At 42.3% G+C, this 18,159-nt stretch overlaps 1 protein-coding gene across 1 annotated transcript in view; it reads right to left on the reverse strand.

The window, feature by feature from the left end:
* panx3 (pannexin 3) overlaps positions 1 to 18,159 on the reverse strand; it is a 49,966-nt gene that overhangs the window by 283 nt on the left and 31,524 nt on the right. Inside the window, exon 4 of the mRNA XM_041174507.1 lies at positions 1,737 to 2,425. Coding sequence (XP_041030441.1) covers positions 1,737 to 2,425 — 689 coding nt within the window. The remainder of the gene's footprint in view (positions 1 to 1,736; positions 2,426 to 18,159) is intronic.

Consider the following 18,159-nt stretch of genomic DNA (forward strand, 5'->3'; position numbering starts at 1 on the left):
GATTTTCCTGTTCGTTTCAGTTAATCGCTTTCTCTGCTGTGGGTTTTAATCCCTCTCTAGAATGTTAAGCCCATAATCTATGTTGATATTGCAGTGCAGCTCTGAGGGTATGCTGCATTGCTGGAGGAGCTGAACTTTTAATGAGACGTTAAGAGTGTGGTCTGGTCTGCGCTCTCAGGTGCATTATAGACCCCAGGGCATTATTGGAGGAGCAGCAGCAAGATGATCTTATCCCTTAGGGAAAATCATCTCTCAATCATTGCTGTCAGAAACATGTTAACTGGATGTTTGTCTCATCTGTTTTGAGGATCATGCTTTATGCAAATTAACTGCACTGCATGCGTGTGAAACAACTGACTGCTCTTCAAAACTAAATCATTGGTTGTAAAGCATTTTGAAGTTTCTTTAGGGCTTGATCAGACACTGTATCAATATAGAATCCAGTCTTTACAATCATGTTACACTTCCCAAAATCTGATGCACATTTATTAGATGTAATGAAGAGGCTACTCCAAAATCTTTTTCAATTTAAGAGATACTGTCGGTCTGGGCAGTACATTCTTACAGTCTTCAGCTTTTCATTTCAGATTTCCAGCTTTGATGTTCTTGTTCTATCTGCCGAAGAATGAGGAAGTTAGATCAGCTGTCAGAGTGCAGTTAGATCAGGCAGATCTAAACAGCGTGTGAGGGCTGACAAAAAGAGCTTTTGGGAGTAGAGAGGTTGACCCCAGACAGGACAAAACTCTAAAACTGCTGTCATCGTCAGCATAGGGTGTGGAGTGGATAAGTTACAGATACATATTTAGTTTATTGGTTAGGGTTTTTGGTGATTAGTGTAAGTAGTTATTTTGTTCAATGCTTTTAGTGGTTAGTGTTTTTTAAGGTTAAATAACCTTAAAGCTAATAACAGTTTAACGATAGTGAGACTGTTCTGAGTGAATGTTTCTACTGTAGCTGTCTCCATATTGAATCTATCTGGCTCACATACATTGAGCTGGATTGCAAGTTGGAGACAATCTGACATTTCGGAGCATCTGGACAGTTTTCTCCAGGCCTCACCAGACCTCAGTGCAGGATCAGAATGAGGTTGGTGTGACCGAAAGTGTGCAGAGTAAGGGGGACCCTGGAAGGATAGAGAATGGATATCCCCAGAAACTGATCCCGTCCAATAGAAAAAATGTGAGAGGATAAAGACTGTTAGGAAGGACAGCCGGAATGCTGACCATGTGGCACTTTGGAACAGTTTGTTAGCTTAAACCTTTTCATTAAACATTCATTTTCTCTAGCACCACTGCACCCTAGCAGCAGTGTACCATTACAGGGTATGCTGCAGGAACTTGGGAAGGCTTCTTTGACAGCATCTTCCAAAACTGTGACCTCAATCACCTAAGAGGATAAGGGCAGCAGGTAGATGAGAAATTCAGCACCTGCAAGTTCCCCACATCTTAACTTGGAACTTTACTGCCATTCCTCATCGTCACTGGGTCAAAATCCTACCTTAAAACACTGTGGGAATACTGACACCACATAGACTGCAGTAGTTCAAGAAGGCGGCTCATAACCATCTCAAGGACAGTTAGGGTCAGGAAATAAATGCTGGCCTTGCCAGTCACTTCCACATCCCCGAGTTAATTAAAAGAAAACCCCTGTTGCAATACCTGATTTGTTGCTGCTATGTTATGCGTTTAGGATTAAGTGTCAAATTGCAAATAATTTTATTGCTGCATGTCACTTACCCTCCTGCCCTTCTCGTTGAGGACCCAAGTATCCCCGATGATGCAGCCCAATCGCCCCATTCTCTCTTGTATTGACACAGCTCCCACCTTCGTTTGTGTAGTTTTCCAATCCTACAAGCAGCGTCATCATATCCACTAGAGTGTAGCCTTTCCCTCCTGAACTTACATCCTTCACAATGCACAGGACTGCCAGCCGATTGAATGACTCCAGCTGATTGATATTTGCACGAAGGAAATGGAGAATTATGTTGAGGTCATTCAGGGCACAGCCCAGCATCTTCCTGCTGACCAGGTCAAATGCAGGGAGCATCTCATATACAGCCAGAAATTGTTTATCCCAGTAACAGAGCTGCAGCAGAGTGTAAACAATCAAGGGGGCTAAGAGGAGGTAAACAGCACCGTTAACCACACTAATCATCTTGAATATAGTTACTGAGGTCAGCTTACACTGAATCACAGCTGGGATGTCAGGGTCATTGGCCAGTAGTCCAGATTTAATGGAACAGCTGAATTCATCATGGAAAAATGCTGGAAAATGGCAATAGACGAGGTAGAGGCAGGCAAAAGCAATGAACACCAGGAGCAGCAACTGCCTCATGTAGTACATGCAGACATAATAATAGGATCGACTCTTGCAGGCCAGATAACGTTGTAGGAGCGGGAATTCAAAAAACTTCTCCCTTCGAGCCCTTTCAACAAAAAACAAACACAAAGAAAGTAATTATTCATATGAAACAACCGATATGTTCCCAGTTGCACAAATGCTACAGCACAGAAAGACTCTTGCATTAATGGAGAGTTGATTGTTTGTAACAAAGACATAACAAGGGGAATGTTTGATTTTGACACGAAGGCCTGATTATCGTTTTACTGCCAGGTTTGGAGTTTTTGCTGTGTATTAGTGGATGTGACATGGACCCGCCTGATGTAATCCCACTTTGACTATTTTATGGCCCAGTTCTCTCAGATGAAATGGAGGAGGAGGTTTAAAGATTGTAACAATGCTGCTTGAAGGAGAAAAGTCATTGATATGTCGGTGGGAAAAAGGCAAATGCTGCACTCTGGTTCATTGAGTTATCCTTGGATGTTCTGCTTGGATGCAACAATTACTCAGAGGGTGGTCTGAGTAATTGTTTTCCCCAACACTGGGGAAAAGAAACTGTTACCAGCAAAAAACAGGTGTGGTTGGATGTGGCACAAGAGGTAAGCATCAGGAGTGTCACCATGAAGGGTCTGATGAAGGGTCAACAATCAAACAATAACCCAAATTTCAGGTCAAAGTTGGAACCCCTGTCTCTGACAGAAAACTACTCACTTACCTGCGTAAAGGAAAAGGCTCCGACTTCAAGTCTATGATACAGAAGAACTCACAGCGCAAAAATCCATGGAGAGAGCAGTGAAGAGAATCTGCGCAGAAGCCACATCCCCTTTGTACAGGACTAGTGGCTGCATTCTGGTAAGTGTTTAAAGGTCCCCAAGCTTCTCAGTGCATTAGTGAATGACTGTGAGTGAATGGGTGAGTGTGTAGGTGTATAAGTGGATAGATGGGTAATATAAGTGGGTAGGGTGGCAGCTAGTTCGGGAAGTTCTAAGGAACAGAAGGACCTCAGCGTGTGTGTCCATAGATCTCTGAAGGCGGAGAGGCATGTTAGTGGGATGATGAAAAAAGCATATGGGACACTTGCCTTTATCAATCGAGGCATAGATTACAAAAGTAGGGAGGTCATGTTGGAATTGTGTAGAACCTTGGTGAGGCCACATCTGGAGTACTGTGTGCGGTTCTAGTCGCCACATTATAGGAAGGATGTGATTACACTGGAGGGGGTGCAGAGGAGATTCACCAGGATGTTGCCTGGGATGAAACATTTAAGTTATGAAGAGAGGTTGGATAGACTTGGGTTGTTTTCGTTGGAACAGAGAAGACTAAGGGGCGACCTGATTGAGGTGTACAAGATTATGAGGAGCATGGACAGGGTGGATAGGGAGCAGCTGTTCCCCTTAGTTGAAGGGTCAGTCATGAGGGGACATAAGTTCAAGGTGAGGGGTAGGAGGTTTAGGGGGGATGTGAGGAAAAACTTTGTTACCCAGAGGATGGTGACGGTCTGGAATGCGCTGCCTGGGAGGGTGGTGGAGGCGGGTTGCCTTACATCCTTTAAAAAGTATCTGGATGAGCACTTGGCACGTCATAACATTCAAGGCTATGGGCCAAGCGCTGGTAAATGGGATTTGGTAGGTAGTTCAGGTGTTTCTCACGTGTCGGTGCAGACTCGATAGGCCAAAGGGCCTCTTCTATACTCTGTAATACTGTGGTAGGTGGATAGGGTAGAGGTGGGTAAAGGGGTAGGCTGAGTCAGGGAATAGCCAGGTCCAGACAGGAGGGCTCGTTTGGCAAGGATCGTGGTGGGGGCAGAGGGGAGTCGGAGGATCAGGAGGGAGTCACATGGCGGGGCCTAGGCAGCTTGGTTTAGAAGGTTGGGGTTCAGGAGGCAGTCAGGTTGTGGGGACTAGTCAGGTCGGGAGTAGTTAGGGGGTCAGGGGGGAGTCAGATAGTCAGGTTGAGTTGGGGGTCAGTATGCATGGTTAGGGGGTCAGTTATGTAGTTACCCAAGGGTTAGACTAGGATTTTTCTGTCTAACGTTTCTTGGGTAACTATCCAGGTAAGTAAGCTGGAACTGTCCGAAGTTTCTGACTCTAACTCAGAGTTGGAGACTTTTCTGGAGGGTCCCAGGGAGCAGTGGAACTGCCTATCAGGAATTGAACCTTTCCGGGCAATTCCCACAAAGTCCTTGTGTTGGGACTTCCGCAGGGTCCAGAAGCACATCTTGGGGGAGTATGTCTGGTCTTTGACGATCCGGTAACCAGTAGATCTGGACCATTAACTCTGTTTCTCCCCACAGATGCTGCCTGACCTACTGAGTTTTTATTACTTCATTCGAGGGGTGTGGGCAATGCTGGTTACGCCAGGATTTATTACACCCATAGTGCTATTAGGAAGGGAATTGCAGGATTTTGATCCAGCAACAGTAAAAGAACAATATAGTTCCAAGTCAGAATGGTGTGTTCTCATGCATCTGCTGCTCTTGTCCTTCTAGATGATAGAGGACACTGGTTTGGAAGGTGCTGAGAATTGCTACAGTGCATTTTGTAGACAGTACACACTGCTGCAACTGTGCAACAGAGGGAGGGAGTGAGTGTTTAAGGTGGTGGATGGGGTGCCAATCAAGCAGCTGCATTGTAAAAAGCTTCTTGAGTATTGTTGGATCCGCACCCATCCAGGCAAGTGGAGAGAATTCCATCACACTTCTAATTCGTGCCTTGCAGATGGTGGACAGGCTTTGGGGAGTCAGGAGATGAGGTACTCTCCACAGGATTCCTAGCCTTTGACCTGCTCTTGTAGCCACAGTATTTATATGGCTGGTCCATTCAGTTTCTGGTCAATGGTAACCCTCAGAATGTTGAAAGTTGGGTATTTAGAATGTCATGGGGAGATGGTTAGGTTCTCTTTTGCTGGAGATGGTCAATATGTTGTGAATATTGTTTGCCACTCACCAGCCTAAGCCAGGATATTGTCCAGATCTTGCTGCATATGGACACAAAATGCTTCAGTACCTGAGGAGTCTCGAATGGTGCTGAACATTGCGCAATCATCAGCGGATACCCTCCCTTCTGACCTTATGATGGTAAGAAGGTCATTGATGAAGCAGCTGAAGACGGTTTGGCCTAGGACACTACCCTGAGGAACTCCTGCAGCGATGTCCCAGAACTGAGATGATTGACCTTCAATAGCCACAACCATCTTCCTTTGTGCTAGGTATGATTCTAACCGGTGGACAATTTTCTCACTGATTGCCATTGACTTCATTTTTGCTAGGGCTCCTTGATGGCATACTCGGTTAAATGCTTCCTTGTTGTCAAGGGCAATCACTTTCACCTCACCTCTCATCTTGAGTTCAGGTCTTTTGTCCATGACCAAGGCTGTAATGAAGTCAGGAGCTGAGTGGCCCTGGCGGAACCCAAATTGAGCATTAGTGAGCAGGTTATTGCTGAGTAAATGCCACTTGAAAGCACTGTCGGTGACACCTTACATCACTTTATTGGTGATCAAGGGTAGAGTAGGGCAGTAATTGACCAGGTTGGATTTTACCTGCTTTTTGTGGACAGAATAGGACGTACCTGGGCAATTTTCCACATTGCCAAGTGGATGCCTGTAGCTGTACTGGAACAGCTTGGCTAGTTCTAGAGCACAAGTCTTCAGTACTATTGCCGGAATGTCGTCAGGGCTCATAGACTTTACAGTATCCAGTGCCTCCAGCTGTTTCTCAATATGACATGGAGTTAATTGAATTGATTGAAGACTAGCACCTGTGATGCTGGGGCCCTCAGGAGGAGGCCAAGATGGATCATCCATTCGGCACTTCTGGCTGAAAATGGTTGCGTTGCTTCAGCCTTGATTTTTGCACTGACGTGCTGGGCTCCCCCATTATTGAGAATGGGAATATTCATGGAGCCTCCTGCTCCTCCCGTTAGTTACGTAATTGTCCACCACAGTTCCTGACTGGATGTAGCAGGACTGCAGAGTTTAGATCTTATCCATTTGTTGTGCGATTACTTAACTCTGTCTATCGCTTGCTGCTTCCACTGTTTGGCATGCAAGTAGTCCTGTGTTGCAGTTTCACCAGATTGATACCTCAAGTTTTAGAAATGCCTGGTGCAGCTCCTGACATACCTTCTGCACCTCTCTTGAACCAGGGTTGATTCCCCGGCTTAATGGTAATGGTCGATGTAGTAGAAGGATCCAATACATTCGGGGTTAACCTGGAGCTGAGTACAGTTCCACCTGCCGGTAATGTAAGATGGCACCTGACCTAGAGCTTACGTCAGCAGCCTAGAGCTAGGTAGTAACATGTAGAGACATGCAAATGAGTCCTCTCCATACCTGCACACTCTACTGTAAATATGTACCCAGCTCAGTAATGTTAAAGACTTCTTGGTAACTTCTACAAGGCTGCTTAATGATGTCTAAGCAGTACACAACATGGGTAATGACAACCCAGTGCACCAGTAAAGTAGGTGATATGCCAGGCTGTGAGGTTACAGATTGTGGTTGAATACAATTCTGCTGCAGCTGGATGGCACACAGCACTTCATGGATGCCCAGTTTTGAGTTACTAGGTCCGTTCAAAATCCATCCCATTTAGAATGGTGGTGGTGCCACACAACACACATTTCCATTGAGTATTTCCAGCATTTTCTGTTTTTATTTTAGCTTTCCAGCATCCACAGTAGTTTGCTTTTGTTGTGTGTCATCATGAGGTCCTGGATCTCGTGCCAGAAATATTTCAATGACCTGACTCCACAGCTTGAAGCTTCAGAGATTAGAATCACAGAATCATTCAGTGCAGAAGGATATCATTCAATGTACCCGTGCTGCCTCTCTGAAATAGCTAACAATTAGTCCCACTGGTCTCTATGTCCCTTTACTCAATTTAAAATTGTACTATTTAGTTTACGTAGGATAGGCTGTGCAGAAACAGGCCATTTGGTCCACCCAGCCCAAACCTCTTCCTATTTTTCCTCAACTAAATCTATCACTGTAACCCTCCATTTCATATGCTTGCCTGGCTTCCCCTTAAATGTATCTGTACCATTCACTTCAACCAGTCCCTGTGGTAGTGAGGTCCACATTCTCACTACTCTTTGGGTAAAGAGGTTTTTCCTGAATTCCCCATTGCATTTCTTGGTGACTATCTTATATTGATGGTCTCTAGTTATGCTCTGCCCCACAAAAGGAAACATTATTTTTCTATCCACTGTAGCAAAATATTTTACAATTTTAAATACCTCTAAGTCAGCCTTCAGCCTTTTATATTTCCTCTTGCCAATTTTTCTAACAAAATGAATCATTTCACATTTCTCTATGAAATTTCTTCTGCCATGTGTCTGCCTATTTCCCAGTATATGCCCCACTGTCGGTTAATATCATCTTCACTGTTTGTTACAAAGCTTCGTGTCATCTGCAAACTTTGAGGTTATGCCCCTGCACCTAAATCCATTAATATATTAATTAATTCATATATAAAAAGAGCAGTGGTCTTTATACCAGCCTCTGTGGGGAACCACTGTACACCCTCTGCCAGCCTGTTCACCACTACACTCTGAACCTGAGTCAATTCCATAGCCACACTGCCACAATCCCTTTAATCCCATGGACAATGATTTTCCGAACAAGTCTATTACGTAGTACTTTAACATCTTTTCTAAGTACATATAAACAATATCAACTATACTGCCCTCAGCAACCCCCTCTCTTATCTCTCTTGTTTCATTGAAGAACTTGATTTGCCTTTAACAAATCCATGCTGTCAGTTATTACCCATGTTCTTCCAAGTGACATTTAAATGTTTTCCTGGGTTATTGTCTCATTAGGCTGACATGTAGTTGCCAGGTTTAATCTTCTCTTTTATGAACAGGAGTGAAACATTTGCAGCCCTCCATTTGTCTGGTACCAGTCCCATCTCCAAGGAATATTGAAAAACTATGGCCAAACCAATGCAATTCCACTCCTAACTTCCCTCAACCTTAGATGCATTAAATCTAGACTGGGTGATTTTCTATTTCGAGTACTGCCAACAGTTTAAGTACCACCTCTTTATCTATTTTTAATTTATGCCATTTCTCTACCGCCTCCTTATTTACTGTGACATTGGCAGCATTCTCTTTAGTAATGACAGACTCAAAGTACTTATTTAATACTCAACCATACCTTCTTCCTCTGCAAGAGCTGTCATTTTAGGTCCCTAATTGGTGCCTCCTTTCCTTTGACTACATCTTTACTATTTATATGTTTAGAAAAGACTTTAGTGTTCCATTTTATTTTACCCACTAATCTTTTCTCATGTTTTCCGTTTGCCCCCTTATTTCCTTTTCTTGCCTGCTCTTCTCTATGATTCTTGACCATATTAATCTGACATTTATCATGTTTCATTTTAATCCCAATTTCTTTAGCCGTCCAGGTATATCTTGCTTTGGTTGCCCTTCCTTCCCCCTCATTAGAAACATATCTGACTCCATTAGCGTTGGAAATGGCAAGACTAGTGGTCTAGTGGTTCGTTGATGTAGGCTGAAGAAATAATCTCTCTAGCCCATACCTCCTGTAAGACTAAAGTCGCCTCAGAATGGAATGAAATAGGATCATCTTAATCTTTTGCATTTCAATATTTGTAAAGCTCCAAGTCTAAAAAGATGCATCACCAGTGATAGTGTTAGGCAGTGCTAGAGAGAGGGTAGCTCCATATAGGTACAGACTAAGGTCAATAGGGAAAGAGAATTCAGCATCACAATGCAATTAAGATAAATGTACAAAGTGTGGTGAATAAGGGTTTGAGCTACAAGCACAAATAGCTGTATGGGAATATGATGTAGTGGGAATAATGGAAATGTGGCTTAAAATGGTGGGAACTAGGTGCTTAATATACAAGGGTATAAAAGATAGTAATGGAAAAAAGGGAGGTGGGGTGGCAGTACTGGTTAGGGAAGACATGTTTTTAGAAATTAATTCATGGGATGTGGGCATCGCTGGCTAGGCCAGCATTTATTGCCCATCCCTAATTGCCCTTAAGAAGGTGGTGGTGAGCTGCCATCTTGAACCACTGCAGTCCATATGGTGTAGGTACACCCACAGTGCTCTTAGGAAGGGAGTTCCAGGATTTTGACCCAGCGACAGTGAAGGAACGGCAATATATTTCAAAGTCAGGATGGTGAGTGACTTGGAGGGGAACTTGCAGGCGATGGTGTTCCCATGTTTCTGCTGCCCTTGTCCTTCTAGATGGTAGTGGTTGTGGGTTTGGAAGGTGCTGTCTAAGGAACCTAGTGAGTTCTTGAAGTGCATTTTGCAGATGGTACACACTGCTATCACTGTGCTTTGGTGGAGGAGGGAGTGAATATTTGTGGATGGGGTGCCAATCAAGTGGGTTGCTTTGTCCTGGATGGTGTCAAGCTTCTTGAGTATTTTTGGAGCTGCAAGTGGAGATTATTCCATCACGCTTCTGACTTGTGCCTTGTAGATGAAGAACAGGCTTTGAGGAGTCAGGAGGTGAGTTACTCACTGCAAGATTCCTAGCTTCTGGCCTGCTCTTGTAGCCACAGTATTTATATGGCTAGTCCAGTTCGGTTTCTGGTCAATGATGAATTGTAGTGTTGGAAAGAGAGGATGTCCTTGCTGGGGCAAGGACAGAATCCATTTTGTAAGAGTTGAGAAGCAAAAAGACTATAATGCACTATTGGGGTATGCAGTAGGCCTCCAAATAGTAAGAGAGAGTTAGAGGAGCAAATCTGCAGGGAAATCACAGAGAACCATGGAGTAGTGATATTGGGGGAGTTCAATTACCTAAATATCATTTGGAATAATGTTAGGATAAAGGGTAAGTAGGGGAAGGAATTTCTGAAATAGGTTCAGGAGAACTTCCTTGATCAGTAAATCCTTAGCCCAACTATAAAGGAGGCATTGTTGGAAAATGAGGTGGGCCAAGCGGCCCATATGTCAGTCAGGGAACACTCAATTAAGAATGATCATCATTTCATAAGGTTTAAATTAGTAATGGCGTAAAACAAGGATCAATATAAAGTAAAACATCTAGATTGGAAGATGACTAATTTCAATACGATGAGAAGGGATCTAGCCAGGGTAAAATAGAACCAAAGACAGACATGAGGAACTTTATTGGAACAATGGGTGATATTTAAGGAGGAAACACTTCAGGAACAGGCTTGATTACATTTCAACAAGGGGAACAAAAGCCAGGACTCCTTGGCAAACAAGGGAGATAGAGATTACGATAAAACAAAAAAGAGGGTATATGATGCATGTCAGGTGAATTCTTCATGTGTGACCAGGTCAAATACAATAGGTTGAGAGGGGCAGGTGAAGAGGAAAATAAGACTGGCAAAGAGAGAATATGAGAATAGAACCCAAAAATCTGCTATCGTCATGTAAATAGGTATTAAGAGGTGGAATGGGTCGTATTAGGGACAAAGAAGATAATATATGCTTAAAGATGCAGGACAAGGCTAGAATACTTATTGAGTATTGGTGTTTATTAAGGAGGAAGAATCTGACAAAATATCGGTAGAAGCAGAGCTTGTAAAAGCATGCATGGAGTGAAAAGTCAGAGGGAGGAGGAACTGGAAAGGCTGACTTTACTTAGGGTAGATAAGCCACCTGGTCCAGATGGCCTATGTCCCAGGTTGTTGAAGGTAGTTGGGTGGAATAGCAGAAGGGCTTGCAATAATTTTCCAATCTCCCCTAGATACAGGAGAGGGGCAAGAGGATTGGAGATTGGCAAATGTGACACCCTAATTCAAACAAGGATGTAAGAACAGTCCTAGCAAGTACAGGTCAGATAGTTTAACATCAATAGTGTGTATGGTTTTAGAAAAATTAACAGGGAAAAAAATCAACAGTTTGAGTTAATTAAGGGTAGCCAGCATGGATTTGTAAAAGGCAGATCATACTTTACTGAAGCCTCTAAATCACATTCCCTTATGCAAAACTGGTGTGAAACTGACTAGTTATTCCAATAATGGTATTCCAGTGTTAGATGAAATATAATGAAATACAATGGCTGAGATGTTCCAGCCCCATAGTGGCGGGACCTGCCACGGGAGATTTGACGTCCCAGCCAAAAGTCCATTGACTCTCGGTGGGACCGAAAAATCCCACCTAATGATGCATCCTATTACTTGCCATTGGTAGAAGCAGGAGGGAACAAAATCTCTTTGATGGGAAGGAATTGGCTGAAGAAAATACAGTTAAACTGGGCCCCGTTGTTTACTGTAGGGGTCAGTAAGAGTATGTCTGTCGTTGAGCAGGTGCTAAGAGAGCAAAAAGTGATCTTTGAGCAAGGAAATGATAAAATACTAAAATTAGGCTTCATAAGACCAAAGTCAATATTAAGGACAATGTACAGCCAACATTTTGCAATGCTTGGCTAGTGCTTTATGCATAAGTAAAGAGCACACTGTAAGTTTGAACAACGTTCTAGACTGACTTCAAGACGTAAGGCACCAAAGCTAAAAAGCACAAAAAGCACTTCATGGTTTAAGGTGTGGTATACCTGGGTTAGCAAACAGATGGTGAAAATATATACCCAACACAGGAAAAAGTTGAGGAGATTTTGAAAGCAAAGATTTATTGTGTATTATTCTAAGTTCATCCCTTAGCTAACACATTCACTCCATTACATCAACTATTGACAAGGTGGAATAGATTGGGAGTTTGTAGATTGTCAGAAAGCATTTGAAGAAGTGAAGAAAATACTGACTAATGATGCTGTTTTGACCCACTATGATCCCAAGAAACAATTGGTTTTAGTGTGTGATGCCTCACTACAGAGCTTAGCTGTGGTGTTGTCTTACATAACAGAAGATGGTGTGAAGAAGCCATAGCTTCACTTATTTTTACAAAGTCAGAGCAAAATTACTTACAAATTGAGAAAGAGGCATTAGTGATCATATATGGCATTACTGAGTTCCACAAATATTTGCACAGTAGAACTTTGTTAAATGACCACCAAGCTCTTATATTTGGTTCAAAGAAGAGAGTACCAATCCTAGCAGCACAGCTTTAGAGATGGGCTTTGAATTTGATGGTCTATGAGTACAATTTAAAATATCATAAGCCAGCAGATCATGCAAATGTGGGCATTCTTGTGAGATTTCCTGTGAAGACTGATTCATTTCTAGCTACTGAGTTACCTGTGAATTTCTTTACATATACAAAATACAAATGACCTGCCAGTTTCTCCAGAGAAACTACTGAAGAAACTCATAAGGATGTGGTGCTTAGTAAAGTACTCAACTGTGTCATGAATGGCTGACTTAAAAAGTATGATGATGAGAAATTGCAGGAGTATTTCACACATAGAAATGAAATGTGTCAATCAAGTCTGTCCCCTATGGGGTGTAAAAGTCATTATTCCACTAAGGTTTAGAGAGAGATTTTTAGAGGAACTTCATCAGGAGTACACAGGGATAGTCCGTATGAAAGCAGTAGCACGAAGCTAAGTTTAAAAGGTTGTGAAGTGGGTCTCAGGATGATAAATCCAACCAAGGTTCTTTCCTTTTATTCCATGGTCAAACACAAGAAAACCGCAGGAATGAGTACATGTCAATTTCTTTGAAGTGGAAGTAAACAGCATTTTGTTTTGGTTGATAGCTTTAGCAAGTGGATAAATGTTGAGTATATGTCTAATACCACAACTCAGAAGAGTGGATTCAAACACACTGTAGTGCCAACCAAATCACCTGCCATTGGTGCTACTGAAAGCAGTGTATAGATTCTGAAGAGCTTTTTATGAAGTATTGGCTTGGTAACTAGATAGTAATTTCCATGTTTCTCATCTACACAGGCTAGAAAATTTTCTGTCCTCTTGCAGACTAACCCCATAGTCTACACAAGTTGCTCACCTGAGTTAGTTTTTAAATATGCTCAGGACAATGTTTGGTTTGTTTAAGCCTGATATTAGATGAAAAGTAAGAGAAAAGCAAGACAAAGTGAAGTCATGATACATGATACACGAGGCATGAAACTTAGACAGTTCAGTGCTGGTCAGAAGATTGTGATGAAAAACCACAAAGGTGATGAGGGTAAGTATATGATCAGAGTTGTTGTAAAGGGACTAGGTACTTTGACATATCTAGTGAAAATTGGGAGAGACTACATCAGCGTCATGTGGATTATTTGCTTGAAAGAGGAAATCTGACAAAGGGAGAGCATGATAAACCTCCTATAGTCCAACTTCCTCCTACAGTGCAAAGTGGATGTCACAAGGAAAGTAAAAGTCACAAAGAAAGAGAAAATTTACACAGAATCTACCAGCAGAGAAAAATCAGCCAGATTTTTGATTAAGCCAAATCAATCATTGCCAGAGCCCCAACCATTCAGTGGAGTTGGTAGTCAAAAGTTCAGAATTGACAGTCAGAGATGTTGAAAGAGCAGAGTCAAGCCAATAGAAATGAAAGAAGATACCCTGACAGAAAGAAAAAGAAGCCAAATAGGTTAATTGAAAGTATGTATGAAAGAAGGAAATTGTACTTTTCATTATTTCTTGTCAAATAATATTTTTGTTAAATACATATTGGTGTTAAGGAATTTTTTTTTACATGTAAATTACCCTGGTAATATCAGTTATTTTTTTGATTCGCTCATGGGATATGGGCGTCACTGGCTACACCAGCATTTATTGCCTATCCCTAATGCCCTGTTCAGAGGGCATTTTAAGACAGCCACATTGCTGTGGGTCTGGAGTCACATGTAGGCCAGACCAGGTAAGGACAGCAGATTTCCTTCCCTAAAGGACGTTAGTGAACTAGATGGGTTTTTATGACAATCAACAATGATTTCATGGTCATCATTAAACTTTTAATTCCAGATATTTAAAAATCTCAAATTCCACTATCTGCTGTGGTGGGATTCAAACCTGGGTCCCTGAGCATTACCCTAGGTCTCTCGATTACCAGTCTAGTGACAATACCACTATGTCCCACCTCCCCCCGATCACTCTGGCGGCAAGCGTTATAACTCCCCAGCAGGAGCCTTCACTGTTTCCTGAGGTCGAGGAAAGTGACCACTTCCACGCCTTGTGCCCTTGTGAGTGGGAGTGGATGAGCACCCTGTGCTCCCAGCGTGTCTGTCAACTGGGGTGGACTGTCCTCAGTGAGCCCCAACTGCGTCCCGCTGCTGAATCAGAAGAGCCAGGAGCCGGCACCAGTGTTCCACAGCGATGTCAATGACCTACCCAATCCATCTTGAAACACGGACCAAGGAGTCTAACACGTGAGCGAGTCAATGGGTGTTACAAAATCCCACGGTGCAATGAAGGTGAAGGTCGGCATAGGCCGACCGAGGTGGGATCCAGCCGCCCCATGCATTAGGGACACCACCGGCCCATCTCACCTGCTCCATCTGGGAGATGGAGCAGGAGCGCACATTAGGATTTGAAAGATGGTGAACTATGCCTGGGCGAGACGAAGCCAGTGGAAACTCTGGTGGAGTTCCGTTGCAGTCCTGACCTGAAATATATGCTTTGGTTGTGATTATAGCACAGTAACAAATATGCAACCCAACCTGTTAAATTCCAGATTTATTGATATGGGTTTAGCCATATTATATTCTGGGATATTATGTAAATGTATCATTTTACATTTTAATGTGTAAGTTGTTTTTCAAGTGAGGAGAGAATTGAATATATTGTAATAGCTGAGCATTTTGTTACACTGCCCTCTTTGCTGCCTTTTCTGTTGGGAAGGTGTGAATAACGTTAGTTCAATAATGGGTGCCTACAGCTAAGCATGTGTTAGTGTTACTAAGTACAATGCACAACAGTAATGTCATTGAATGTCAATGGGAGATGGTTAGATTCTCTCTTATTAGAGATGGTCATTGCACACTTGTGTAGTGCGAATGTTACTTACTAGTTATCAATTCTGTTTGAATGTTGTCCAGGCCTTGCTGCATATGGGTACAGACTACTTCAGTATCTGAGAAGTTACAATGGTACTGAACATAGTTTGCTGATGATTGCGCAATCATGGAAGGTCACTGATGAAGCAGGTGAGGGTGGTTGAGCCTAGGACACTACCCTGAGGAAGTCCTGCAGTGATGTGCTGGGGCTGAGATAATTGACTTTCAACAACCACAACTACCTTCCTTTGTGCTAGGTATGACTCCAACTAGTGGAGAATTTTCCCCCTGATTCCCGTTGACTTCAGTTTTTCTAGGGCTCCTTGATGCCACACTCGTTCAAATGCTGCATTGATGTCAAGGGCAGTCACTCTCACCTCATCTCTGGAGTTCAGCTCTTTTCTCCATGTTTGGACCAAGGCTGTAATGAGGTCAGGGACCAAGTGGCCCTTGCAGAACCCAAACTGAGCGTCCTGTGCAGGTTATTGCTGAGTAAGTGCTGCTTGTTAGCATTGTCGACTGCACCATCCATGATTTGGGATATGAGCAACCTGTTTCTACCTTGAATGAAGCCACAGGGTTATAGTACATAGAACATAAGAAATTGGAGCAAGAGTAGGCCATTCAACCCTTTGAGCATGCTCTGCCATTCAATGATATCATGGTTGATCTTCTACTTCAATACCATTTACTTGCACTATCCCTGGGTCTCTTGATGTTTTTAATGTGTTGAAATCTATCGATCTCAGTCTTGACATACTCATACTCTGGGGCAGAGAATTCCAAAGAGTCACCACCCTCTGAGTGAAGAAATTCCTCCTCATGTCAATCCTAAATGTCTTGCCCCTTATTCTGAAACCAGTCAGCATTCTCTCCTCAGGCAGTATAAATTGTTGTTTTCCCCTTATATTGGTATTCTTGCAAAGTGTCCTGATGAGGGCAAGACGAGAAGCTTTTTTCAGCAATACTCAAGTTCTGTACTACTGAACAACATTCCATCTTGCTAATCTTTTCCTTTTTACATACCTATGGAAGATTTTACAGTCCATTTTCATGTATCTCACTAGTTTACTCTCATATTCTATTTGCCCTTTCTTAGTTGTTTTCTTGGTCCTCCTTTGCAGAATTCTAAAATGCTCCCAATTCTCAGGCTTACCATTTTTTGGCAACTTTATACTCCTCTTTGATCTAATGCAATCCTTGATTTCTTTCATTAGCCATGATTGGAACATTTTCCTTGTTGGATTTGTGTGCATTAAAGGAATGTATTTTGTTGTAAACTATGTATTAGTTCTTTAAATGTTAGCCATTGCCTGTCTATCATCATACCTTTGAACATAGTTTCCAAATCTACCAGAACCAATTCGCTCTCATACCTTTATAGTTTCCTTTGTTTAGATTTAAGACCCTGATTTTGATTGAACTACATCATTTTCAAACTTAATGTAAAATTCTATCATGTAATGGTCACAACTTCCTAAAGGCTCCTTTACAACAAGATTATTAATTAGCCTTTTTTCATTGCACAATATTAAATCGAAAGCTAGTTCATTCCTTAGTTGGATCCTCAACATACTGCTCTAGAAAACCATCTTGCATGCATTCCAAGAATTCATCCTCCACAACATTAGTACTAATTAGGTTTGCTCAGTCTATATGTAGATTATACATGATTACGGTATTATTCTTGTTACACGCACCTCTAATTTCCTGATTTACTGTGATTTACATTACCACTGCTGTTTGGTTGCCTATAAACAATTTCCAACTTTGTTTTCTGCCCTCTTCCTCATCACCATTGAAAACCTCATCAGAGGAGGATTGCTGAGTGGCTTGGCCCTCCTGTACCTTTAATCCTCATTGCTGCACTATGTTGTGCAGAATGCAGCAAACTACAATTGGAATTTCTCACTGGCGAGTACTGAAGGACCAAGAACAAAGGAACATATCTAGAAATCTATTGATCGCTATCTCGAATGCACTCAATGACTGAGCCTTCACAGCTCTTTGAGGTAGAGAATTCCAAAGAATTGCCATCCTCTGAGTGAAGAAATTCCTCCTTATCTCAGTCATAAATGACCTATCTCTTATTCTGAGACTGTGTCCCCAAACCACTCCCCAACCAGGGGAAATATCATCGCTGTATCTACCTTGTTGCATCTACCTTGCTGAGCCCAGTAAGAATCTTGTATATTTCAATGAGATTGCTTCTCGTCTTTCTAGACTCTAGCGAAAACAGGTTCAGTGTTCTCAATTTCTGCTCATAGGACAATCCTGCCAATCCAGGAATCAGTCTGGTGAACCTCTGTGTATCCCTCAGGTAAGGAGACCAAAATTTTATGCAATACTGTAGGTGTGGTCTCACCAACGCTCGATACAATTGCAGCAGGACTTCTTTACTCCAGTACTCAAATCCACTTGCAATAAAGGCAAACATACCATTTGCCTTCCTAATTGCTTGTTGCACCTGCATGCCAGCTTTCAGTGACTCAAGAACAAGGACACCCAGGTTCCTTCATTCCGTGCCAGTATATTACCCCCCCAATCCCTCATGCTCTAAATTTGTTTACTGACCTGTGTGGGGCCTTTTGAAAAGCCTAATGAAAATCCAAATACACCACATCTACTGGTTCCCTCTAAACAATTCTACTAGTTACATCCTCCAAAAACTCCAACAGGTTTTCCCTTTCATAAATCCATGTTGACTCTGCCCAGCCTGACCATTATTTTCTAATTTATCACATCCTTTCTCATAGATTCTTGCATTTTCCTGACTACTGATTCAGTCTGTAGTTTCTCGTTTTCTCTCTTGTTCTTTCTCCTTTCTTAAATAATGTTAGATTTACTACCTTCTAATCTGCATAAACTATTCCAGAATCTATAGAATTTTGGAAGATGACCACCAATGAATCCACTGCCCAAGAACCTGTCTAAGCATCTGAAGCAAAATGTGAACATTTGCCT

The sequence above is a fragment of the Carcharodon carcharias genome, chromosome 25 (genome assembly GCF_017639515.1).
Source record: "Carcharodon carcharias isolate sCarCar2 chromosome 25, sCarCar2.pri, whole genome shotgun sequence".
Classification (NCBI taxonomy): Eukaryota; Metazoa; Chordata; class Chondrichthyes; order Lamniformes; family Lamnidae; genus Carcharodon; species Carcharodon carcharias.